Source organism: Catharus ustulatus, chromosome 6 (assembly GCF_009819885.2).
Source record: "Catharus ustulatus isolate bCatUst1 chromosome 6, bCatUst1.pri.v2, whole genome shotgun sequence".
In the NCBI taxonomy this organism is placed as follows: Eukaryota; Metazoa; Chordata; class Aves; order Passeriformes; family Turdidae; genus Catharus; species Catharus ustulatus.
In genome coordinates, this window is record NC_046226.1 from 51,640,991 (window position 1) to 51,666,086 (window position 25,096).

The window sequence follows — 25,096 nt, forward strand, 5'->3', positions numbered from 1 at the left end:
CTCTCTGACTTGTTTCATCTCCACAAGGGCAGCCTGGAAGGAGTGCTGGTTTGAGAAGTTCAAAGCTTCACATGCTAATGACCAGCTGCAGACTGAGTACACAGGGCTTAGGAATGGCTCTCCTTCCAGCTCTCCAGGGCAGGAGAAAGCACTGGAAACAGAAAACAGGGTTTTTTACTTTGCTCCACATCCAAGCCTGCTGGACCAGCTGAGCAGGGGAGGCTCACAGACCTGTCCCTTTGGGTTTTCAGGCTGCAAGGATCCAAATCCTGGCTGGCCTGTTGACAGGAGCTTGCCTAAATGCAAGGATATGCCCTGAGCTGAATTTGTACAGAAAACTTTCTTGTTGTCTCTGCAGATACAGCACCATGAAAACATGAGTGAGTGGGTGAGCCTTAGCTGAGGTCTGCTATTTACCAAATAGCTAAAAGCTAAGAATGAAATGGTTTTGTGGTGGACATGGAATGTTGGGATTAAATTTGGATTTATTATAGAGGTAGTACTTTAAATGTGATGGTAATGCTCTGAAATGTATCCTTTAGAAACAGGACATTCTGTGCCAATTCCTCTCATGAACCAAGGCACAGTATCATTGTCTCTGTGATTTAAGTCTTACTTTGCAGGCTCCATCACTTGTGTCTGAAAAGCCCATTTACCACAGACAGCAGCCAAGGTGGGTGCTCAGAATGGCTGCTGAACTGAAATCCTGTTCTCTGCCTCACAGAGTAAAGCAATGGAAATATTCCCTTCTCTGGAGCTCCCTCACTGAATTTATAATCTCTTGCTCAACGTTTTGAGGCAAAAGTAACTCAAAAAACTTCAGGGCTTTACTTGTAAGATGAAAGAATGGCTGGCAAGATAGAGAAGATAAGTTTATAACTTTGCAATGAGTAATGTCAGAAAGTTTCATCCTTTGCTGATTGATCATTGCTTTGGACCAAGTAAATGATGCTTCTGAGTTAATGAATACAGCCAGATTTAAAATGATTTAGAGAACTGCCTGGCCATTTAATATAGGTCATTTGTAAAGTCCTGAATTTAATTATAACATGGATTACCATCTCCAAAACAATTAAAAGAGCACAGCCTAGTTTTTAAAGAGAGACTGAGGTACAAATACAGTGTTTGACAAAGACAGGCATGAAAAATTGGGTGGTGACAAGCTGTTTCTTTGGATTTCAAGTCTCTCCTTCCTCTAATAATTTAATGTATATTCTCTGTAGACTGGAACCCTTCCTCCACACAGTGAGAAAAAGGAGCATGTGTTCCTGGAGTGCCTCAGGTGCCTGCTGTGTTGTGAATGCAATGCTACTCACAACAGATTGCTGTGCTGGGGTGGGTAGCAGAGGGTTTGGGAGCTGCAGTCTACACAGACATGACTAAATCTGTTTCATCTTTCTCCTCGGAGAATCTCCCTGGCGTTTCTATTTCTATTCATGCGCTTGAAGGATTTGCTGAAGAGGAAAGTTGCTTCACAGACCAGAAGCTTAGGGAGAGTTTTTCCCTTCAGAGAGAGAATAGTGTCAGTCCACACATCACTGAGAATCATTTAGTCTTTCGGGCGTTTAAGAAGTTTGTCTGAATATATTTAAAGTAATTTTAGGGCAATCAGTTCTTTCCCATAATGGTCCTTAGTGGACGATTTTTATCCTTTTAAGGAAATTACTTGAGTTTTGGGTTTCTTCTCCCATATACCAGGGAGAGAAACCATGGTCACCACATGAAGCCAGTGGGGCTTAGCACTTAGCAGTGACCAGCAGCCAACTCCAAAATCTCTTAGTGCCCACCTGTAGTTTGTGGGGGGAAGCTTGACAGTTTCTTTATGCATTTCATGATAGATATTTATCTAACTTCAAGGTTTGGTCTAGCCAGAGGAAAGAGTTATGGTGTGCATTGCTTTCAGACACTCAAATATCAACCTCAAAGTGTGTCATGCTTTTAGGAAAATGGTAAAGCCTCTTTTTACTTTGAAAACCAGGAACACTGCATGAGTTATGCTGACATTCACAATTTATGCCATGCTTATTTTGAAGAGAGTCCTTCCAAGGAATTAATTTGTGTATGCTACAAAGTAGGAAGAGGTTTTAAATTCAGCTTGGGTATACTTTCACCATAAAATGCATGGCCAATCTACTCATCATGCTGTGTTACACAGTTGTGCAAGATGTGCTTTGAAAGAAACCTTCAGATTATTCCTTGTTTAGGGAGTTGGGGTATAGCTTTAAGCATGGATGCTACAAAGTCAAAATAAATTTTTTCTGCTTTTCTGCTGCCACTGTTGATGATCATTCTGGCAGAGCTTTACTATGAGGAAAAACACTTACTACAATAGTTCAGTAACACAGTAATATTCTGATATCACTTTTGAACTGAAAGTTGGGAGTTAATATATTATTGTGAGGAAGAAAAATGTAAGGAAATATATCTCAGCTAACCTAACACTTTCAGATTTTTACTGTAGCTTTGCAAATTCTGGTTTGCTCGACTCTCCTCACTGCATGAATTGTCTGAAATACCAATCTCTGCTATGTTTGCTTTCTCTTTTATGCCCTTGCAAAGTTCTCAATTCATTCTCTCGTCTCTCTGTTTCTCTCTTTTCTCTCTGTTTCTTTTCTTTTTTGGTGGGGTACCCTGAATCTCTGAAGCAGTGCAGGAGGCTGAACAGGAAGATGTAAAGGTGGTAGTGGACGCCCAAGCTCCGAAACCAACTAAAAAAACCAAGGCAGCAGCTGCGAGCTGTCAGAGCAGCAGCACCAGAAAGGAGAAAAAAGGGAAACACAAAGGTTAGCTGCATGCAGCTGCATGTCAGATGTTAAATTCATTACTTTGCTGTCAATTCTCTCTCTCTTGTTTTTTTTAATATAATTTATTTGAAAACCTGAAAATTGACTAAAACTAATTTCCTGAAATTTTTCTGAGGTTGGAAAATGTATGTGACTTGGTCGTGTCTGGGCATGTACAGCCTTGGGGTTGAAAAATTTGTAAATGGAGTCTTTTCCAGAGGAGAGTGCTTGTTCAAATTGCAGAGGAGGAAGAAAGTTCTGAAGGAATGATGATGGTGTTTTCCTGCAGTGGTGAAAAAAAAAGAGAACCATCTTACAAGAGTGTGCTTTTTCAGATTATCTGAAGCTAATCTTGTTTGGAGAAAAAGCCTTAAATTGCAGCTGCTTCTGTCCAGACTCTGAGTGAGGTTTAAACTATACAAATTAGAGGTTAAAGGGACATTTTGAAAATCAGTTCAGCAGAACTGAGATGAGATCCTCAAAGGGGTTTTTTCAAGTTGTTACTTCAGTTACTTTGTCTCACCTGGCTGACAAATGGGAGGTGTTTGTATGAAAAATTTTCTGCAATGACTTTGTGTACCATTAGGTAGACGAAAAATGCACTATTGGTAATGACAAAAGGGTAGGTAGAAATGACATTGCCACTCTTAGATTTCTGATTTGAGTTAGGTGGAAGAGGTGATCAACTACTTTACTGGTATTTTAATTTTATATATATATATGTGCACTCACAGAAAAAGAGAGGCTGTTGTACATACAGTTACTTTTTATTTAGTGCTGAATGACTTGTGAAATGAAATAACTTTCCAATAATTTGCAGTTCTTGTAAAGGCCACTGTAACACTGTCCTGCCTGAACTGTATTCCTGTCTTGTGCATGCCCAACAATTTCTCCACTGTTGCTTCAGTGAGAAAGTAGTGTATATCCTTGACAAGTCTCTTTAAAGATAGCAATGACTAATAAAGTTAATTATTGAGGTCATAGTATTGGGGCTTATCTGTAGGGATTTGGCAGGACTTGAGCCTGCCTTAGTAAAATCCTTTGCCTATTGCAACTTAATTCTTGAGATCTGCATCTACAGCATCTCCCTGTCTGTAGTTCTGGCTGTAAGAGAAGCTCTAGGTTATACAGGCTTTAGAGCCTGGCCCTGGGCTAAAGGCTGTTCATATATTTGAGAAAAGATGGTGTGTGTGTCAAAGGTAAAATTAACTCAATGTAAAAATTATTGGCAGAATGAATGAGCAGAAAGCGAATGTTTCCCAGTTTAATGTAAAAAGTAATGACATTCCAGCCTAGTAATACAAATGCCAAATTTTATTTTGAAGTACGTCTTGCTGAAGAGTAAAAATTCTTTTGCTAGTTTAAAAGAAAGCCTGGAAGGGAGCATTATTGAGCTAATACTTAAATCATGGTTATGGCAGAGCCTTGAGGCTCTGTTTTATCTCATGTAATACCTCTTTTGACACGCCTGTGTCTGTACTGTGTTCAGAACTGAAGATATTGTGCTGCACAGTTGTATTGTCCCACAGCAGGTAACACCTAGTATTTTTCTCACATGCCAGTTATAATTTTACTCATCTTCTGAAAAATCCCCCAAGCAAGCAAACATTGCCCTATGGTAATAAAAGCAAATTGTGTCAGTAAAAGTAGAGTCACTTTGTGTAGCCTGAGAACTTTGGCATTCTGACACTGCTCCATTGGGAGCTAATATTTTTTAGCTCTAGAAGTCTCAGCTTCTGCTGCAACTCTTACTGCTCATCCTGCTCTGCTATGGGAGCTCTTCTCTGGCCTTCAGCATTTGCCCATCAGTTCCAAGTTTCAGGGAGTGGAGGTGCTATTCATCAATTGTTCATCAATTATAGCAAAGAAAATTCTGAGTATCTCCTCTCCTGAAGTTCTTGTTGATGGTTAGAAGCAAATAAAAGGCAGTCAAAGTACATTCAGAGAATACACATAGCACCTCATCCAACTCGTCTACTTTTTCTCTACACTGGGATTTAGCTGTTCATTCATGGATAATTTCACCCTTGGAATAATATCTGGTTTACTTTTGACAGTGTTGTAAACTTGGGATGATTATGACTGGATTTCCAGTCTTCCATCCTTATCAAAGCTGCAAAATACTTTTTTATTGGATGTAAAAGTAAAACCAAATGCGTCTTTAAAATTCCAGAGGGATTTTGTTGATAAATCCACTACAGACATAGCTAATTTTGAACTTAGGAATGAAGAAAATGCAAGTGGTAACAGAACCCTGTAGTGAATTGTGTTAATTTTCAGTTACTTTTAAAAAGAATTGTGAGTCTTAAGGAAATATTTTTTTATAACAGTATTGAATGGATTTGCTAATGACTTCAGATCTATGAAAATGGATGAAGGGGAAGTGGTTTTCTGCAATGTTTTAGTACAAGAGATTTTGTTGGAGGGAGTTAATTGGTAATTAGAGCAAATCTTGGGAAATTTTAGGTTCTGCTTTTAGCTTTGCAATTGCTTCAGGTTTGTCTCCACTCTGAGTGTGTAACCTTTGTATGTCCTGTAAATGAGCAGGATGAATGCTGAGGAGTGAGTGCACTTAACATGCTAAAATAGCATTTTAAAGGTTTTTGTTAGTATTTAGCTATAGTGGACCTTCCCTTTCTAAGCATAGCCCAGCTCTTTGTGTTTTAAGAAAAAAGAACACTTAAACCAGATTCCATGAATAAGAAGCTAATTCAGAGCAAAAAATTGTTGAATTATACATGAGTAGCTGTTGAAGCTGGAGTGTAATGACTGCACTCTGGTTTTAGATGTGTAATGCTTTTTTAAGTGGCTTGAAGAGTGATGAAGCTGTGATCAGAACAATGTGCTGAAGACAAACGTGAGAGAAATATCAGGTTTAATGAGGTTACACTGGCATAGGAAAAGGAATGTAGCTAACTGCTCATGTCAGTGCACTTTGTAATTCTGTGATGGGTAGCATGGCATTCAGCAATTTTTTCTAGATCTGTGATTATTACTGGTATTTCTTAATGGCAGTATGCAGAGTGCACTGTGCCTATTTTTAAAAAGAACCATAATTTTTGTGGGACAGAGCCTGGAACTGCAGTAAATTGATGACATTTTGTAGTAGCTTAGCTCATTAAACTGGTATTTCTGAAAGCTTCAGTTTCAAAGTTTATTTCTTGGCATAATTTTCAGTATTGAAAAAAAACCCAGATGTAACAAATGCATATGTAAAATGGTTGTCTTTCAGATGGAGATAGCAGATCAAATTCTGGTTTGATTTGTGGCAGATGGGGGTGATTCAGGATAGCAGTGAACCAGTGTACAACATCACTAGGTGGTTCGACAGAAAAATCATGCAAATTAGTGAAAATACTTGCAGCAGGAACCTATGAAAAGTATGCACCCTACATAATACCACAAAGCCAGAGCATCTTATCTACCAAATATCTTGATGACTCTTTAAGAAAGGAGATTCATGAAGTTTACAGGAACATACACAGTGGTGTCATTACTTTGTTTGGTGGGGTTTTTCCCCTAAGACAGGGGAAAGTTTTACAGAGAAGTTAATAAATACACGGGATAAAGTGCAATTTTTGGCTGTGTGCAGTGAATGGGGCAAATCAGGAAGATAAAACGGAACTTTTAAAAAACTCCAGAAAAGCACGAGAAGCCAGGAGTTAATGTGAAGTGAAATCTGATATGAAAAGTCAGGAATCATTCTGTGAAAAGTTATTGGTGGTTGGTTGGGTTGGATTTTTCTTCCCAAAACTCTTGCACTTAGACTGTGTAAGTACATTCCAGGAAAACCCTGCTCTGAACAACATAAATGAAGATTTCTTTTTCAGTGGAAGTTTCAGTGAAATGAGGAACCTGGATGTGTTTAGAATATCAAAATAAACCTTACATTCTCAGAAACGTTCCCCTTCTGCTGTACCTTAAATGTAAGTGGTGCATTGGGTATTCCCTGCAGATTTTCTGGGAGCCAGGAAGCTGGTGAGCTGCTCTGACACACAGAGCTTTTCCTGCCAGGGTGGCTAGTCCATGTTTTGGTCTGGTTGGCTTCTTCCGTGTTTCTTCTCTCTCTTTCACGCCTGTCTGAGTGTTTTGATTTGTGCATCCTGTCCCATTTTCCTATGGAACAAGCAGCTACATTAACACTGGCTGGCTCAGAAAGCAGCAGCAGTTGTTGGGTATGAAGCATCATTTCTCACTGTAGCACTTCCTCACTGATGAAGGGAGGGAAATTCATGTGAAGCAGATTTATCTCAGCTTCCCTGGGCACTAAATAAAAGGTAAGAGGAACAGCAAGTAAATTTCCACCAAGAAAAGTCCTGTTGTTTCTAGATCTGACAAACCTTTCAGGCTGTACTTTGGCAACACATGAACTTGATTGTGAAGAAGTAATTTCGACCTCCTAAGGATAAAGATTTATGAATGTACAGTTCCTGATCACTGTTTTAGATTTCATCAAAGTGAATATAGAGCTTAGTGCTCAAGTATTTGCTTTTAGTGTCCTGATCTGGTGCTAACAGTAGTCCAGTGGAGGTTTGGACTAAATCACCTCTAGATGTCCTTTCAAAAAAAAAAAAATTCTATTTGCTCCCTTTCCCTCTAAACAAATCCTTTGTGATTTTGCAGCTGCTTGAACCCCTATCAGTGGATGCACAGCCCCTATGAGAACAGGAATATGATGGGAAATGGCTTAGAAAATGTTGACAGCAGGGTTTGCTTTAAGCCACGTTCTCTAAAGGATGGGAACTATTTGTTCTGGTGTCAGATCTCCCTGGGGTTCCCTGTCCTTGACCTCAGAGCAGGCCATCCTTTGAAGGGCTGTGCTGCTGTCCCTCAGCTGGAGCAAGAGCTGCTCTGCAGAAGTCCTGAATAGCATTTGCACCCACAGCCTTGGGTGTTATCCACGTGGATGTGACTCCTTTGTCAGACCAGTACTGAGCTCAGGAAATGCTCAGTGTTCTCTTTACAGTGTTCTCTTCCAGAGGCCTCCTGCCTGACCTTGCTCAGCTCTCCAGGTCTGATCTGCAAAGGGCTTAATCATATTCTTACTCTGTGAGCAGTGTGCCCAGCTTCATATATCAAACTTGTGCCTTAAGTGCTCTGTAAAATGAGAACAAGAAATTCCCTGTCCTGCAGCTCCTCATTTGTAAAGCAGGGACAGAATTTCTTGTTTTCTGTGCTGTGTTCCTTTCCTGATACCATAATCTTGTTTGCCATTCAGTAGTTTAGATTAGAAGCTTTTAACAGATTGGTGTTGCCTATTTATAAGTATGGTCTAGAAGGTTTTAGGTGCTAAGAGAATACAGGCACTGATGAATAGTAGTTTGTAGGGTAAAAATGCCAGCAATGCTCATTTACTGATGCTTTTCTTTTTTCCCCAATATTGCTTTGCTTTCATTTCTGGTACCTCTCGTTTTCATCTGAGACATGATCATGTCAAAGTGTACCAAAAGACCTTTTCTGTAGGGACTGCTGTTCTGAGGGCTGTTCCAATCTTCTTTCCTCTCTCCCCTCCTTCACATTTTTTCTCAAAAATTTCCCTTTCTTCTTAGCAGGTATTCAAGGCTGTCTCTGTCAGATTTTTTTCCCTACCTGATTTTTGCAAAGCACTGTAAAAAATGCTGAGCCTAGCAATAAAAACTTTCTTGGCACAACCCACTCAGCTTCTTTGACTCTTTTGACCATGTCCTTAAACACAGAAACTGTAGATGAGTGGTTTGTTTTATTACATGGACAGCCGGTCTTCTGGGAAATGGATGAAAAAGAGGGGGAGAGATCCACGTTGAATATCATGGTTGCACTAGCTTGGAAGTGTTTGGAGATGTTTTCAGATACTTGGTAGGTGGTGGCAAAGCTGCCTTTTGAACCATGGCTTACAAAAATGCACTTATACCTTGTGATAGAGAAAACTGTGTATGTATGCCTGCATTTGATCCCATTTTACACATGCATGTGTAGCTACAAAGATTATGCACACACACAAGTATTAAATAGTTAATGTAGTTAATGCTGCATTTGCCATGAACCACCTACAGTGTTCTAATGCAGCAGAGATCCTTTTTTTCCCCTTCATTTTTTTTAATCCTCTCTGTCTTGCTCTGTATTTCATTCCCTTAAATGTGCTCACCAGTGGAACCATTCCTAACACTTAATAACACACTCTACCAGTGATGCACTCCTCAGAATACTGAAATTGATTTTTCTCCTCTAAAACTGTGACCTGCCAGTGTAGCCTTTGTCCTGACTCCTGATAATACACGATGTTCCTGACAGCATGGGGTGTGAGTGCAGATGTTCTGCAGGCATCTGAAAAAGGCAGCCTCAGTGCAATCTCCAGTGCTGTCGAAGGCATTTCATTTGCTGCAGATCAATGTCTGCTTTGAAGACGAATAATTGAGGTGTTTTGTTCCTTCCCAAAAGCGTTCTCAAAATTAGGTTTGTATCATCCAGTGCTTAATAAGGGGCTAGATATGATATGCATGAGGTATTTTGTTAAACTCATGGATGCTTAACACTTCTGAAATTCAGAGTATTAAGGTAAGAACCTATCTTTAGGCAGCCACTTTAATAGTAATGGTTAATATTGTAAAGCTGTTAAAAATACCAGGGAGGATCTGAGCAGCTACCTGTCTGTTCTAGAGCACTTTTGCAGTGCTGCTTCTCATAGATAAATTTTAAGAAAAATGCAGTTCTGTTCACTGCCATATTGTACTAGCATAGGAGATGATACTGTTCATTCTGTATCATGCAGAGCTGCTTCTGAAATTGTCATCCTAGCAAGGTCACAGAGACATTTCCATGGAGTTTATCTAGTTCTTCAAGGTTGGATGGACAGATTATTTATTTGCTGTTAGTCGTCATTGTTGTTGTTGTTAGCTTTGCTGCAAGTAAATCAGAATTTGCAGACTTGGTGCAGAAATTGCCAGGGTCTGTGTAATGCAGATGAATCAATAATTCCTCCTGGTCTTGCACCCTGTGAGTTTAACACCTCTGTGGTGTCAGACTGCATCTTGTTGGGTGGTTGCACAGCCAGTGCTGTTCCTGGGGATGTGAACCACTCTTTTTTCCTCTTATGCTTCATATTGCAGTGGCAGTGACAGCAGATATTGCAAAGTACAGTTAAGCATGCTAAATGTATAATCCAGCTGTCTTTTAATGCAAGTTGACAGCTACTGGCAAAGCAGGATGAAATGGTATTTCTTGGAGACTTCTGCTACAGATCACAGTCCAAAAAAAATCCAATCCCTGCAGCTCCTTCTCACAGGGTTTATTCAGCTCTGTTTGGTGTGAGAAGCTCCGTATTCCTTTACTGAATTAGCTCTTTGTAGTGCTTGCTAGCTCTCCACATTGTTGCTTGCTTATTAACAAAAATTTCACAACAGCAGCAGTGTACAGCTCATGCTATTTGTTATATCTATACATGAAAATATTGCCATTTTTATAGATGCAGAAGTGCATTTTTATATAGCTGATTTAGTAACATATTCCAGCTCTATGTCTGAACTAAGAGCTGAAGTACATTTGCAGTCTGACGTTTTACCTCTCTGTCCTGAAAAAACAAAAATGAAATTGGCTTGTGGTAAAAGCACCTCCTACCCCTTATTTTCTTTTTCTCTCTTCTGAGGTGATTTACAGCCGTAAGGAGGTAAATAGTTTCTTTCAGGAGCCACAGGATCACAGCATGGCTGAGGCTGGGAGGTGCCTCTGGGCACTGACTAGTTCCTCATCCCTGCTCACAGCAGGTTGGGATGTGCCTGGTTGGGATTTAAGCATCTCAAGAGGATGGAGGTTCCAGGGAATATATAATATCTCTGATGTATTAACTGTATGGTGATTTTCCTAATTCAAAAGGTGTGTTTAGGCTTGTTAAAATGCTACCCCTCTGTTGGATACACTACCATGTCCACTTGTGAATTTTTCAGGTTTTTGAAGCTTGTAAGTATTTCAGGGCAGAAGTGGTGTTTGTATGGGGATGTGGCATAACCTGGGACTCAGGTTCATCTGTTTTTGGATCACCTGCATGCCTTTATGAAAATTTTACCTGTTTTCTTGGTCAGTTCTCTCCAATGTGTTTCTTTTCTGCTTAGTTTTCAGCGTTTCTGGTGCATGGGACAGGTGAGGAGGGCAGCAGTGAAATCCTGATCCTCTCCTGGTTATTCTCTAGTGTAGTTTGTGGAAAGTAAAATGTTTGCCTTGGAGGCTTAGTCTTGTTTAAGTCTAGAAATATTATTGAATGTGAACATCCAGTCTGTGATTCCTAGAAAAGCTACTGTTTTGTGAGTGAGCAGTTATCTTTCCAGTAACTTCTTGACACAAAGACAACTAAGGCTTTTGCTGCTGTCTGACAGGAATTGATGGCCCAGCTGCTTTTCAAGATGATGTTCAGAAGATAGGAAGTCAAGTGCAGATTCTCACTGTTGGACAGTCTAGCCATGATGAAGATGATGGGGAGAAAGTGGCTACTGGCCAACAACAGCAAAGCAAGCAAGATCTTAGAACAGCAATGCAGAAAAAAGGTAAGTAGCTGAAGCTTCCTTCATGTTCTCACTGCTTGCTTGATGGACATTGACTCAATTTCCTATTCTCACTCTCAGCCCTAGCCTAAGCACAGTTTATTAGTTGTGTGTGTCTTCTCCACAGAGCCTGTTAGGCTCTATTCTGTTACCTAAAAAAGTCCAAAACCCCGAACCTAAAAAAACCCTCATAAAACAATGAAGTTTTCTCTTGTCCCAAGGAACAAGAGCTCTGCAGGCTCTTGGGGATGTGACTTCCCCATCTGCAGTGCAGTGCCATTATTAAGGTACGAGGCAGATGCCAATGCTCATATCCATCTGTTCACATTTTTCCAACTCTGGAAATCACTTACTTGATGGTGAAAAAACAGCATGAAATAGCAACTTTCAAACTGGAATATTAATTTTAGTGGTGCAGTCAGTTACACATTGTTCATGTTGTTGTAGTGTCTGTTCAGGGTTGTAAGAGGTGAAAAGCACACCACACTCTGCAGCATTTCCCACGCAGAGTCCTCAAATGTTCTGGAATTTCTTTTTCTTTGTCCAGAGGCATGCATGCTTTGGGAGATAGATTGTGTATGTACACATTCATGCATCTGTCCCTTCCTTCCTGCACAGTTATCTCCCCTTAGACACTAACCATAGGAAGGAAAAAAAAAAAATCCCCAAACCCTCACAAAGCGTTTTCTGAAGACATTTGCTTTGGAGTTGTTCTTCTTCAGTGTACAGCTTTTGAAGCAAAGATGGCTCAAGCCAAGAGTGCTCTGATGCTTTAAGAATAAACTCTTTGTGTATAAAGAGCAAAATGTAAGTGCAAACTTGACTTGTGTAGAATGGACTATTCATAACCTAAATGCTGCCTCTTGTCCGCAGAGCAGTTCTCACTAAGATTTTCATTTTTTCTGGGACGTTACCCTGCAGATGTGAGCAGCTCCAACTGAAATGGGAAGATTTTCTCCAAGTGCTCTATTTCCTGGGCATTGGAGTTGCAGGGATGTTGGGCATGACTAACAAGTTCTGATCTGTGTGGTGATTGTGTTGCCTTAGACCATGGCTCAGAATATTTAATTCATCGGGCACACTACTAAACTAAAGCTGATTGACTCAAAAAGTACCCACAGACTTTGCAAATTAGGTCACAGCACTCAGATTTTTACTCTGGGGGACACTTCTGGTTTTGATTTTTTTTGCCAGGTTATCACATGATTTTATTCTCCCCAAATTTGTGTTTTATAGGAGAAGAGAGTGGAAATTTTTTTGGTTTGTGTTGCTGCTGTATATTCTCAAATACATGATGTGACCTTTTTTACCAGGTCTGAGTATACTGCTGCTCAGAACAGACACTGCTAAGAGTGAACTAATGTGTCTCAAGTTGAAGTGAAGGGGACCCTTTATTTAAGTGGGAATACTGAGGTTTATTTATTTTTGTTAACAGCAGAGCTACACTGGGTGAGACACAAAGACAGGTATTAAGACAATGCCAGCAGCATCTCTGTAAATTATTTTTACTGTGTGTATGGTTTGCTGCTTGATACCAGCAGAGGATGCTTGTTTTGAGAAAGTTTTGAGTACCCACCATACTTTATGCAGAGATAAAGCTCTTCATGTGGATTCCCACTGCCACTGCACTGCCTGTGACATGTCCTTACTGGTGTGTCACCTGGGAAGTGTTTAGAGTTGCTGTCTCCCATCAGGCCTTCTCTGGCATGGAATGGGAGCAGAAGGAAAAGTACACAAAGGTAAGGCACTGCAGAAAGGGAGCTGGGGGCCCTTGTCCATGACAAGTTGAACAGGGACCAGCAGTGCCCTGTCCTGTGTGCATCAGGGACAGCATCACAGCCAGGCAAGGGAGGGATTGTCCTGCTCTGCTCTGAGCTGGGGCAGCCTCACCTGGAATATTAGGGGCAGTTTTGGGTGCCACAGTATAGAAAAGACACTAAACTGTTAGAGAGTCCAAAGGAGACCGTGAGGCTGGTGAAGGGTCTGAAGGGGAAGCTGTGTGAGGAGTGGCTGAGGGCGCTTGGTCTCTTCAGCCTGGAGAAGAGGGGACTGAGGAGAGACCTCACTGTGGTCTTCAACATCCTCATGAAGGGAAGAGGCAGGCACTGATTTTTCTCTGTGGTGCACAGTGACAGGACCCGAGGGATGGGCCTGAAGCTGAGTCAGAGGAGATTTGGGTTGCATATTAAAAAAAGGTTTTTCACTCAGAGGGTGTTTGGGCACTGGAACAGCTCCCCAGGGCAGTGGTCACAGCATCAAGCCCAGCAGAGTTCAAAAAGCATTTGGACAACTCTCTGGGACACATGGGGTGGCTCCTTGGGTGTCCTGTGCAGGGCTAGGAGTTGGACTCCATGGTCCTGAAGGGTCCCTTCCAACTCGGCTTGTTCTGTGATTCTAGGAAATGCTAACTGGTCTCGTGGAAAAAACTGAATCCCACTGGATTTGCATAACCCTACTTTGTGCCTGTTCTGCTCTTTGGCACTAACCTGGTGGAGAGAAACATGTCTCTGCTTCCCCAATGAGTCAAGTTCTGTAACAAGACATGAGGTTATAGGCTACCAAGTGTGAAAGGAATGTACCACTTGCAAGAAAATGCCAAATGCTTTATTTGATTTCTCCATCTGTTGGAAATTGCCGTCCTAGAATAATTTTCCTCCCGTAGGAAATATTCGTCCTTTTGATTTCCAAAGTGTTAATCTGTGGAGTTCCTCCCTGGCAAATGAGTCACTGGGACAGAGTCATACTTCCATAAGTTTTAACACTGAATAACTCACATGTAGTCCTCACACTCAGCAGTTTCCAGCATGTCTCTGTAAAGGGCTGGAATGAGCAATTGGGTCTTAGTTCTTCTTTGCCACCTGAAGTTTTCAGATTTAGGGAAGGGATCAGTTTCATTTCTGGATTCCAGAACAGGAGCTCCCTGAAGCCTTTTTCCCCACAGATTGTGTGCGCAGACTTTTCTAAGGCTGGCACAGAATTTTCACCACTAAAGTGTTAGTGGTGAAATAGTGAGCACAGGTGTGGAAATAAACCAGTTCTGTCTGTGGATGTGAATTATGGCTGTATTGTGCAGCTGCCAGCTGAGGAGATGGACTGTCTCTATTAGCCATGCATAGAGCCTAGAACATGATTGTCCTTATTTAGAAATAATGCTTGTGATTAATGAGTGTGTGATTAATAATGAATGAATTCTACAGGCTTTGAAAATATCTGTTGACCTGTGAACTCAGGCCTGCCTTGCATAACCAGGTCCTATTGAAAGGTTTTGCTGTCGTGCTCTGTGGTGTATGTCAGCACTGGGGGAGCTGAAGAAATGGATAATGAGAGCTTTTGTGAGGCAGCTGACTTGCAATGCAAGCATGGTTTACTTTTACACCCTCACTCTTACTCCTCTGGTGGTGTTTCACTATCCAGTCTGCATCTGGATGCTCTAAAGGGATATGCACTGAAGTGATTTGAACCAGCAATAAAAGCAAGAAGTATTTTAATTACTTTTTTTTGCTGTCTTGTTCTTCATCTGTTCCAAAATTTCAACTGAAGAAAACCATTACTGAGTCTCTGTCTGCTGTTTATATTTCTGTACATCAGTTGGGTTTTGTGTCTGCTTGTTACAGACCAAGTTCATATTCCAGAAGACTAAACTGCAATAAAATCTTTATGCATATCCCTGGAGCTCCCAGAAAAACAGTTTAGAGAGCCTGATTTCATCTGTTGATGATGAGGATGCAGTGGGCACAGGGACTGAAGCAGAATTTAGAATATGAATCTGAAACTTCTTTCAATGTTATTCACTCAATATTGTGTAGAATCTGTGTGTATCTCTTATGCCAATCAGATTTGAGGGTTTTTATTTTGTTAGAATTCAAAAGTATTTGAGCTCCAAACCCCACCCTGCAGTGCACATCACACACTTCAGTGTGCATGACGTTTGCTGAAGCTCCAGCTCTGATCCAGGGCTTTTTCACTTTATTCAAGGTACTGAAAGTGAAGATCACAGCAGGTATAAGCAGGTAGAAGGTGAATTTGATTGTGCAGTGCAGAAATTGTGAATTCAAGCAGCAGCATTGTGGCTCCATCCCATAAGCTTTTAGCCCTGTGTGGAGTCCTCTTGCTGAGTTACACTTGTTCACTCAATTAAGGGTTTGCAGAATCAAACCCTTGGATTTTTTCCTTTCCCAGATCCCCATGCAAATACATCCTGGTCCTCTTCCACCTCCCAATCCAGTCTTGTCGCCCTGGATCATGTTCCTGGTGAGTACAGAAGGAAAAAGTTAATTATGCCCATGCTGCTTGGCTCTGGAAATCTGCATTTCATTTATTCTTCTACATTGGACCTACCCATAACAGGAATTCTGGACCAAGTGATGTTTTTTGGTTTTTTTTAAAGGATAGAATATAGCCTGTGATATATGTAACTTAGAGAGCTTGAACTTGCATATGGGTTGGCTTCATCTGCATGATATTCTTTGAAAAACTAGGCCTGGCAAATGTCCCATCATTGATGCTTTTTGCTGCTAAGACCTATTTGATGTTCAAAGTTGTGTTTCCCTTTGAAATGTCTTAGGTTTTGAATTCCTGTAAAGTCAAATTTTCAAGTGCTGTAAGGCAGTTCCATTGGCCTGGGCTGATACTATTCTTTACATGAAATAAAGATGCAGGAGAACATTTCCTTGATGTGAATGTTTGTTCTTGGTCTAAGATGTGCTCTTCAGCAGATCACACAGCTCAAAGTGTGCGGTGAAAGGGCTTGTTTCCATTGTGAGGATTTACAAGTGGCTGTGCTAGGTTGTTCTCTCAGCTCCAATTTCAGCTTTGTGATTTTGTGTTGTGTTTGAAGTACTTGATTGGATGAAGATGATCTGAATTTAGTTCCTAACCAGATATGTGCTCCTGTATCACTGGGTGACTTGATCCTCTCTGTGGAAAGGAAACCATCATGTTTCCTTTCTCTTTTACTGGAATGTTTAGGCTTTTCAGGAGAGCTGCTGTCTGACCTATATGTTCATGCAGTGCCTCACACAGTGAACCACTCTCACACCTCCTCACTCACCTGTGAGCCTAAGGGTGCAGCAGTCTGATAAGTGCTGTTTTACAGCAAGTATGGGCAGCTTTCATCTATCTCTGCTTCATGTAAGTGTGCTGTTTTCTCCTCAGGCATTTCAAGTAGCATGAATTTTGATGAGGAAGAAGATGAGGAGGATGAAGACAGCTCCAGTTCTTCACAGTTAAACAGCAACACCCGGCCTGGTTCTGCCACGAGCAAGAAATCCAATAAGGTAAGGGGAGAGTGCTGAAGAAGGGTGTGCAGGCTGCTGGGAGCTGCCTGATTCTAGGGAGCACTCAGGACAGGCCTGGCTTTCTTGTTCTGTTTTTAATATGCACTAGAGTAGCTCCAAGGTGATTTACTGTGATAGCTCTCAGGCTTCGCAAGAGCAAGCAATGAAAATAACAACTTGGAGAAAAGAATAGCAAATATTGTCTGAACTTGAATGAAGGGAAAGGGAAACTAAATATTTACCTTTCTACCTCTTGCAGGTGCTCAGAAGGATCTTTTGTGTCCATTGACTTTTTCTGGGCATTTTCCCACCCTGTTCTCTCTGCTACCATCCAAACATAAAATAAGATTTTGGCTGGTTCAAATATTCTAAATCACAAGCTCTTGCTAAACCGGTTGATGGTGCCCTGCTCTTTTATATACTGCACTCATTTCTCATCTTTGTTGGATCTCTCTGGAGCTTAAACTCTTGCTCCCTAGCCCATTTCTTCCTTTCATCAAAGCCCTCCCTGTCCTTGAGCATGGCCTTTCTGACAGAGGAGTGTGGTGAGATGGGAAGGTGTGAGCCAGGGTTTGCTCTGTAACCCCTGGACAGCATTCTGTCTGTGCAGCCCCCCTGTTCTGCTCCACCAGGTGGGTCTGTGCACAGAGCATCAGCAAGACAATACTGCCCTGGGTTTGGCTTTTTAAAGTGCAACTTCTCTCAAATAAATGCTGTTGCTTTGTGCTTGTAACCTTGTTGTAAATGGAAGTTAAAAACTCCTGTATTTTATTTATTGTTTCAGGAAGCAGCCTCAGCCCCCAGTCCTTCCACAAATGAGCCTCTCATAGATGTGGATGACCTGGAGGAGTTTGCTGTGAGACCTGCCCCACAGGGGGTCACTGTCAAGTGCAGGATCACGAGAGACAAGAAGGGAATGGACCGAGGGATGTACCCTACTTATTACCTCCACTTGGAAAGGGAGCATGGTAAAAAGGTCATAACATAACTTGAATGGCATACCAATTGCATCTGAATATTAAAAAAAACCCAAAAACCTAATAAAAGTATGAAGGAACCTTAAAAAGAAATGTAATCTTGTATTTTGAATATATTTTTGCTTTCATTAGATCTACCCTACAGTTTTCCCAGAATCAAACAACAATATCAATTTCTTCCACTGCCTTTCTTCATATGTCTAATTTTTGGCCTTAAATAATCATGCATGGCACCTTCATGTGACTGTCAGCAGTTGGGGCTCTCTGTGTTCTGTGGCCTGAAAAGCATCTACTTTCAATTCAGCTGGAAGAGCCAGAGCAAGTTAGAATGAAGCATTTAACAAAATAGACCAGATTTAATTATTTAAACCACAGATAATGGAATGAGTGGTTGAGAAGTCATTTTCTCTTACCAGATTTTTTTTCCCCTAGTTTCACTAAATCCCAGGAGATCTTCTGTTACTTTGCTAGTGATGCTTGAGGACAGAAAAGTTGCTTATGGTTTCCTTGTATCAAAGCAGGAGGTGGTGTGTGCTAACCCCTTTAGCATTCTAGAATATGGTTTTTTTGCATTGCTTAGGTGTTTCTGTTGGCTGGAAGGAAACGAAAGAAGAGTAAAACCTCTAATTACCTCATCTCTATAGACCCAACTGACCTGTCTCGGGGTGGAGAGAGTTTTATTGGAAAACTGAGGTAAACAGTGATAAGTCTAGGAATTTTCTTTATATGATGTAAAGTTTATTCAATATTAAGAAGCCTGTAATCCACTATGTCTTCTTAGCTGGAGGCTTGACAACATCATGTGATCATGGTCTTAAAGATCCCCAGCATCCAAGGCATGTTTTCAAAAATGTCTCAAGTACTTACAGGATCACATTTTATTAAAAGTCAGCAGGACTGAAGCTCTTAAGTGCTCAAAGGCCAGATTCTCAAGGGTGTACCGGCACAACTTATCTTAATGGGATTTTCAGGAGTGCATGAGTACATTGTGTCTAGCCTCTATTGATATAAATACTTTGGAATGCACTGTTGAGCAGTCTGAAAATCCCTTTGGTTTTGCTTGGTCCTTAAGGTCCAAATTAGTTATTTGCAGGTAGTGGAATTATTTCAGAACCAAGTGTTCCTTTTCTGTCTGTCCCCACGTTGTACAGCCAGTCTGCTGTGGAGCCTCTGGGTGTATGTTCACATCATCTGTGCCTGCATTGTATTTTGCATTCCTTTCCATTACAATAGGAAAGATTTGATCTCACTTATGGCTTTATAAAAGTCATTCTCTATATTCCAACAGAGTTTAGTAGTCAGGTAAGACAGCAGATGGTTTTGTAGTGAGTAAGTATTTTGAAAACCAAGCAGACACACAAAATAACCCCACCCAAGCGTTTCCTTACAGCTTTCTTGAATTTCCTAGTTTGCAAGATGTTATCAGAAATCTCCAGCATGGTGATAAGGGACCTTTAGTATACATTTCTGTAGTGTACCTTCACATGTCTGTCATTTTGGCCATCAGTCCAGGATTTGCCATGTAACTGGGATTAGAAATAACACTCTCTGTACTCAATATTTGCCTTTCCTCTGGGGCCACGGTGCAGTAAAGGATAGATGTCTTGAGCAGCATTGCTGATAAATGATGATTGGATTTTCCATTTTTTTTTTTGGTAGATCAAATCTTATGGGAACCAAGTTTACAGTTTATGACAATGGAGTGAATCCAATGAAAACAACATCCAGCCTGGAGGCGAGTACCCTGCGTCAGGAGCTAGCTGCTATTTGTTATGTAAGTACTGCTCACAGGCACAGCGTGCAGGAAGGGCAGCTCAGTTTCTGAAGCAGCACACTGGATTTCCTTCTCACTTAGGATTATGTAAATCAGCATTCAGACTTGGATGGAACCAGGCAGCTGATCTCCACTAGAGAAACCAGGAAGCTCAGTGCAAAGTAGAGGTGAAAAACGTTGAGCACTGAGCAGGGTTGCCCAGTTCTCCCTTTTGGTGAGAAGAAGGTTTTGGAGGTCTTACATAACCCTCTGGAAAAGGATGGGATCAGGCACCACCTGAGGGAGCCTCCTGCACTGGGAAGAGATGTGCACATGGCATTACTGCTCTTAAAGTATGGTTGTTTGTTATGGCATTTTGGAGGAGGCCTCTGATCCAAACCATTGGTAGCTGACAGCTGGGTCTGCAGCAGCTGAGATTGGGATAAAAAATCTAAAACTCCTTTTTACCAGGAAAAAACCCAAGTAAAATCCAAAATTTGATTGAATGAGAGAAACCAGTCTCTTAGAGGAGAGCAAGTAGCATTTGTCAGGAGCAATGCAGACAATCAAGACCTGAAACACAGTTGCTGTTGTTTCATGACTGCTGGATGAATAATCTTTTTGGTGGGAGTGTTCTTTCTGCCCAGAAATATTTGGGCCCAAGAAACCCTTCCAGTGAAAACTGGTATGTATACTGTCTTGGAAAGTTGTCTGGTTTCACAAATCAACTACTTCTGATAAAAATATCCAAGAGTGACTTTTCTAAAGAGTTCCTGCCCAGCTCTAATCAAGGATGCCTGGTAATCTGTCAGGTTGAGGTCCCCAACATACCTCAGTGTGCACAGTCTGTGTTCCCAGAAGGGTCAGCTTTGGGCTGTGGGGAGAAATGCTCTGGAAGATTTCAATGACCAAGGAAGCTGAGAGCCATCCTTGCCATGCAGAGTGCTGGGAGCTCTGAAGAAGGGCAGTGTGAGCTGCCAGCACATCCTCTTCCTGCTGCTTAGGATGCAGTTTTAATGTGAATAAAGTGTGTGTGTTCACATGTGCTGTTAGTCAGGCACATGGTTTATGGTTGGAGACAGACAGGTGAGCAGATACATATCCCTCCCTTCCTGTTGGGTTTGAAATTCTGAGAATTTCCAACAATTCAGCTTGCAGGATTTAAAAAGAGAATCCAAGATTTGACTGATGTCTCAGTAGAAGCCTAGCAGAACATAAGTGTTTAATGAAGGAATTTTTACTGGTGTATATAGGATGGCATTCCCTGGAGCCAGGCAACTCATCTGGTGCAAACTGGAAATGCAAAAAGAAAACCAAAGGCAATTTAAAAAAAGTTCTATATTGAGAAATTCAGCCATTGCTTAAGTCAACAACAAGTACTTGAAGGATGAACAATACCAAATAAAAAGCTCTTGTGGTCAGCAGAGGTAATTAGAAGCATGGGTGTTGGAAAGAACCAGAGCATGGCCACTGTTTGGAGAACGGGGCTGAGATAAGCTGCTTTTCTAAGTCTGTAATCAGCAATTTGAACCTGGTACATTTGTATAAGAAAATTACTTGTTCCATTGATATTTTGGTACTAATGGAGAAAGGCAGCAGGCTTGCAGGTGTGCTATGGCCAGAGGACAAAAGGAAATTGGAATTGTATTTCATTTCAAACTAGCCAGGTTTGCTGAAGTGAGATTATTGTTCCTGGCTGCAGCAGAACCAGAGCAGAGAGTGCCAGGAAGAGCAGAGCTGATACACCCCTGTCCTGAGGCAGTCTTTTAATTCCTGCCCTGAGACTTCCCCTGCAGCAAAAGCTATAAAAACAATACTTTGAAAGCACCATCTTGCCTCTCACTGTCTCTCAGCTCATCTGAGCAAGTACCCACGTGGAGATCAAGCTGTACCCAACTTAGTGAGCACGACCTGCTTAGTCAAGTCAGCAGGTGTATTTTATATAGGCAGAAACTGGGGATGCATCTGTGGCTGGCTGTGGGGTAAATGTGGTGAGGGTTCCCTTCGTGGAGCTCACCTTAAGATGTGTTTCAAGCAACAGGAACAGAGCTGGGCAAGGTCAGAGTTTCTTCAGGTGCTCTTGGCCGCTTTTACTCGCCTTGTGTTGGCAGCCCAGCATATTAATAAACCTGCAGCAGCACCTAATGGCTGATTGCAGAATCGTTGGCAAAATTTACCCAGGAGCAGTGAGGTGCCACTGTGCCACTGGTACCAGGATTTCCAGTGCTGGATTCCAGAGTATCTCACAGTTCAGTTTGTGTCAGACTCCAGGCATTGAGCTCAGCTGATGCTGTGAGGTGTGGTTCAGGTTTCTGTGCAGTAACAAGACTTTGTGTTCCTCCTCAGGTCTCAATCACCTGCATTTTGTTCCCCAAGTGTTGTGGGTTCTGTGATTTGGGCCTTCCTTGTAATGGTAATTTTCACACAAAATATTAAGGACAAGGCACAGCTGTGTGAAGCAAGCCCAGGAAGGGAAGTGGCTGCAAGAAAATGTGGGGTAATAAAATAATAGTGGCTGCTGGGATATTCACCTTGCTGCTTTTATCATGGCAGCTCCTGCCACTAAAGCAGCATGCTTACATAATTATTTGAAAGTGTGTAAGATTCTAAAGGCAGCCCCAAGGAGAGGATCTGTGTTCTTGCAGCCCAGTTTATTGTGAGGCTGACTGGATGGGCTCAGGCAGAGAGTGCAGCAATACTGGGCTAATTCCTGGGCTGAGAAAAATCATTGGTGCCCTGGTTGAGTCAACAGGGCTCTGCCAATGAATAACTTCGTGTTCCTGTGTAAACCAAGACTGTCAGCGGTGTTAAAGTGGTGTGAAATCAGAATTTGGTTTATGTTCCCCTAATAATCCCTTTGTACTCTTAAATTTCCACACACAAAAGCATGGAGGAGGGAAATAAAAGAGAAGCAGGAGGTGAGGTAATTTTAATAATTTTTCTCACATATTCCATGTTCATGTAATTTCAGTTTGGTACTGTGAGTTTAGCAAAAGGATAGCTTTTTTTTTGCCAGCACAGCATGTAATAATTGGTGATGGTGGTAATGTGCAACTAGTAACCATTATCTTATCATGTGCCAAGTACCAATTTCAGTGTTTCTGAGTAAACCCAAAGAATATAGTCCTGTTTTTCCCCTCTGCTTGTTGGGAGGGAAGTGATTCAGCACTATTATTTAATTCTACCTTCAACAATGTCTTCAACCAGTCAGCATTTAAATTAATTATGTATAGCATAACTGCTGCTTGAGGAGAAAAGCTTCTAAGGCATAGCGGAGAAGCCCAAAATTGTCAGTACTTAGTGGAAAATAAGCATAAGCATGAATCTTTTCTTAGAACTTGTCCTCTGCTGTGCTGAGTCTCTCCTACTTATAAAATCTGCTGGCAGTCATATCAGTTTTCATCTTGCCATGATGCAGAACCAGCTGAACTGATAATATGTTTTACTCTGCCAAAGGAGGGGACATAAATGATTCAGAAAAGAGGCAGAATCTTCCCATTAATGTGCAGAGTTAGGAAGATACATAAATATGCCTGGATTGCTTCAGGAGCATGCAGTAAAATAATCCAGTAGAATTTCTCTTGCATGCATGCAAATCTTTAATGAGTTGTGGAAAATCTCCAGATGGTTTGCTGGAACAGGCAGAGTTATTTCAAAGGTCTGATGATGGCAAAGCTGCAGGTATTTTAGGTGGGTATTTTCAGATGTTTCCAGTGGGTTGAGATGTGTGGATATTTGCCTGCAAAAGTAGAGATGTTTTAATAAGTTTAGTGTTCCATAAAATCAGGACATTTTAATTAAAAATATAAAAGCAGAGACAGCTGAATGCATCACTTTTAAATGTCCCAGTGCTAGAGCCACACCAGCTGAAGCCTAGGGGTGTCTGATTCTTGGCATCTTGTGGTGGGAACAATGGGAATGTTCTTCCTGAGATTCCTTAGTGCATTTCCAAAGCCCTTGACTTCAGTTTGGCAGATGGGGGAAAAAAAATACATGTGATTGAAAAAAAGCTATCACAAAACATGAGGAGATGGAGTTCAAGGTGTCACTGTTTCATTTACTGGGTTAACACTAAAATGGGTTTTACTGGAAAATATTGCTCTTTCCTTTTTCTGGATCAAAAGCAGATGATAACTTACTGAAATGTTTGGCCTTGGTTGCTTCTGTGGGAGAAAAAAAGGTGTGAGTTGAAAATAAGGCTTTAGGCTGGTTTAGATTTTGATAGTTGTGTTTTGAGAGGACAGTGCAATGCTAGAGTGCTCTTGTGGAAAAAAGTGCTCAGGAAAGCATCAGATCATGTTAAAAGGAAAACTTACATTTTCTGTGGATTTATTTTTGCTGTCCGTGCAATTTCTTTACTTTCCCTGTCTTCATAGCTAGAAAATTTGCTTTCATGCTAATGTGTTTTTTTGAAAACCACAGCATTGCTATCAGATACTCTGACTAGCATTTTGTTTGCTTTTGTGCTGGCTCTAGAATAAATAGAGCTGGTCCCATATATTTAATTTTGTCCCACATCAAAATGTGTCACTGCATTTTATGATTTTTAAATTGCAACTACTTTATTTTGGGATCTAGCAGTAGCCAAGCAATCTGGTTAATTCATATCCTTTTTTAACAAAGGGATTAAAAAAAATTATATTAAGGCTACTGGCAGCCAGTGTTAGGAGTGTTTTTGGAAACCTCTCTATTTCTATTTTTGCTGTTGTCAGAGCTTCTAAGACAAAGCTAGAATGTTTGGCAGTGCCAGTGAAGGTGGGAGTTTCAAGATGTTTTCTGAGTTGACTAACAGATAAGTTCCCTGGGCTACCACCATGTCTCTCTGCTGAAGAATTCACTTTAAAAATAAAGAACATGATGAAATCTTTTCTAAACATTTTTAGGAAACAAACGTCCTGGGGTTTAAAGGACCTCGTAAAATGAGTGTGATCATACCAGGAATGAATATGGATCATGAAAGAGTTTCCATCAGACCACGAAATGTAAGTCATACCAGCAGCCAGCACTAAAAATTACTTGAATTCTTTTTCAGGTAGAATTGGGGTTTTTTATTTGCATTTCTAAAAGTCTCAAAGTCAATAAAGTGGTATTCAAACAATTGCATAACAATGGGCTGTGTGACTACTGCTGTGACTCACAGAAGCACTACAAATAAAGTATATTGATAACAAAAGGTACAACTAATATTTCTCAAACTTCGGAAAGGACTCAAATGCACATTTGCATTTAGATCCTCAGAGTTCTCAGTTTCATTCACTGAAGCTGTTTTGAGGGTGGAGCGTAAGAATTTAGTCTTTGACCAGGATTGATGCATTTTTTTCATCCCTGTTAATGTATTTTTTGTCACGTGAGTGTGTTAAACTGAAGTGTGTATCTGTGGTGTGTGCAGGAACATGAGACGCTTCTTGCAAGGTGGCAGAACAAAAATACAGAGAGTGTCATTGAGCTGCACAACAAAACACCAGTCTGGAACGATGACACCCAGTCCTATGTTCTGAATTTCCATGGTCGAGTCACACAGGCCTCGGTGAAGAACTTCCAAATTATCCATGATAATGATCGTAAGTAGAGCTCTCTGCTGTAAGGTGTAGGAACAGCACAGTCTGGAGGGATTCTGCCCTCACCTAAGCAGGTTTGAGATCTGTGTAACATTCTGTACAGAATCCATCTTCTCTCTGTTCTTGCAAAAAGTACTTTTTATATGCATCTTTTTTTTTTTTTTGACACTAACAAGTCTTGCAACCCTTTATCACTCAAGCTGTCCTTGCTTCTCGCTCTGCTATCAGCACGCCCACTT

The 25,096-nt window shown here is 41.1% G+C and overlaps 2 protein-coding genes across 9 annotated transcripts in view; one reads left to right on the forward strand and one right to left on the reverse strand.

Annotated features, from left to right (window-relative positions):
* The window catches only part of TUB (TUB bipartite transcription factor), a 141,932-nt gene that overhangs the window by 106,158 nt on the left and 10,678 nt on the right, over positions 1–25,096 (forward strand). For 3 of the 8 annotated variants that reach the window (XM_033062457.2, XM_033062455.1, XM_042779399.1), the window contains exons 4-12: positions 2,646–2,783; positions 11,129–11,296; positions 15,473–15,544; positions 16,448–16,569; positions 17,354–17,545; positions 18,127–18,239; positions 19,206–19,320; positions 24,183–24,281; positions 24,689–24,860. In XM_033062457.2, the coding sequence (XP_032918348.1) occupies positions 2,646–2,783; positions 11,129–11,296; positions 15,473–15,544; positions 16,448–16,569; positions 17,354–17,545; positions 18,127–18,239; positions 19,206–19,320; positions 24,183–24,281; positions 24,689–24,860 (1,191 nt within the window). The remainder of the gene's footprint in view (positions 1–2,645; positions 2,784–11,128; positions 11,297–15,472; positions 15,545–16,447; positions 16,570–17,353; positions 17,546–18,126; positions 18,240–19,205; positions 19,321–24,182; positions 24,282–24,688; positions 24,861–25,096) is intronic. The other 5 variants (XM_033062456.1, XM_033062458.1, XM_033062459.1 and 2 more) reach the window with 5 other exon arrangements.
* The window catches only part of RIC3 (RIC3 acetylcholine receptor chaperone), a 34,810-nt gene continuing 31,568 nt past the window's right edge, over positions 21,855–25,096 (reverse strand). The window contains exon 6 of the mRNA XM_033062465.2: positions 21,855–23,038. Within this exon, the coding sequence (XP_032918356.1) occupies positions 22,986–23,038 (53 nt within the window). The 3' untranslated portion in view covers positions 21,855–22,985. The remainder of the gene's footprint in view (positions 23,039–25,096) is intronic.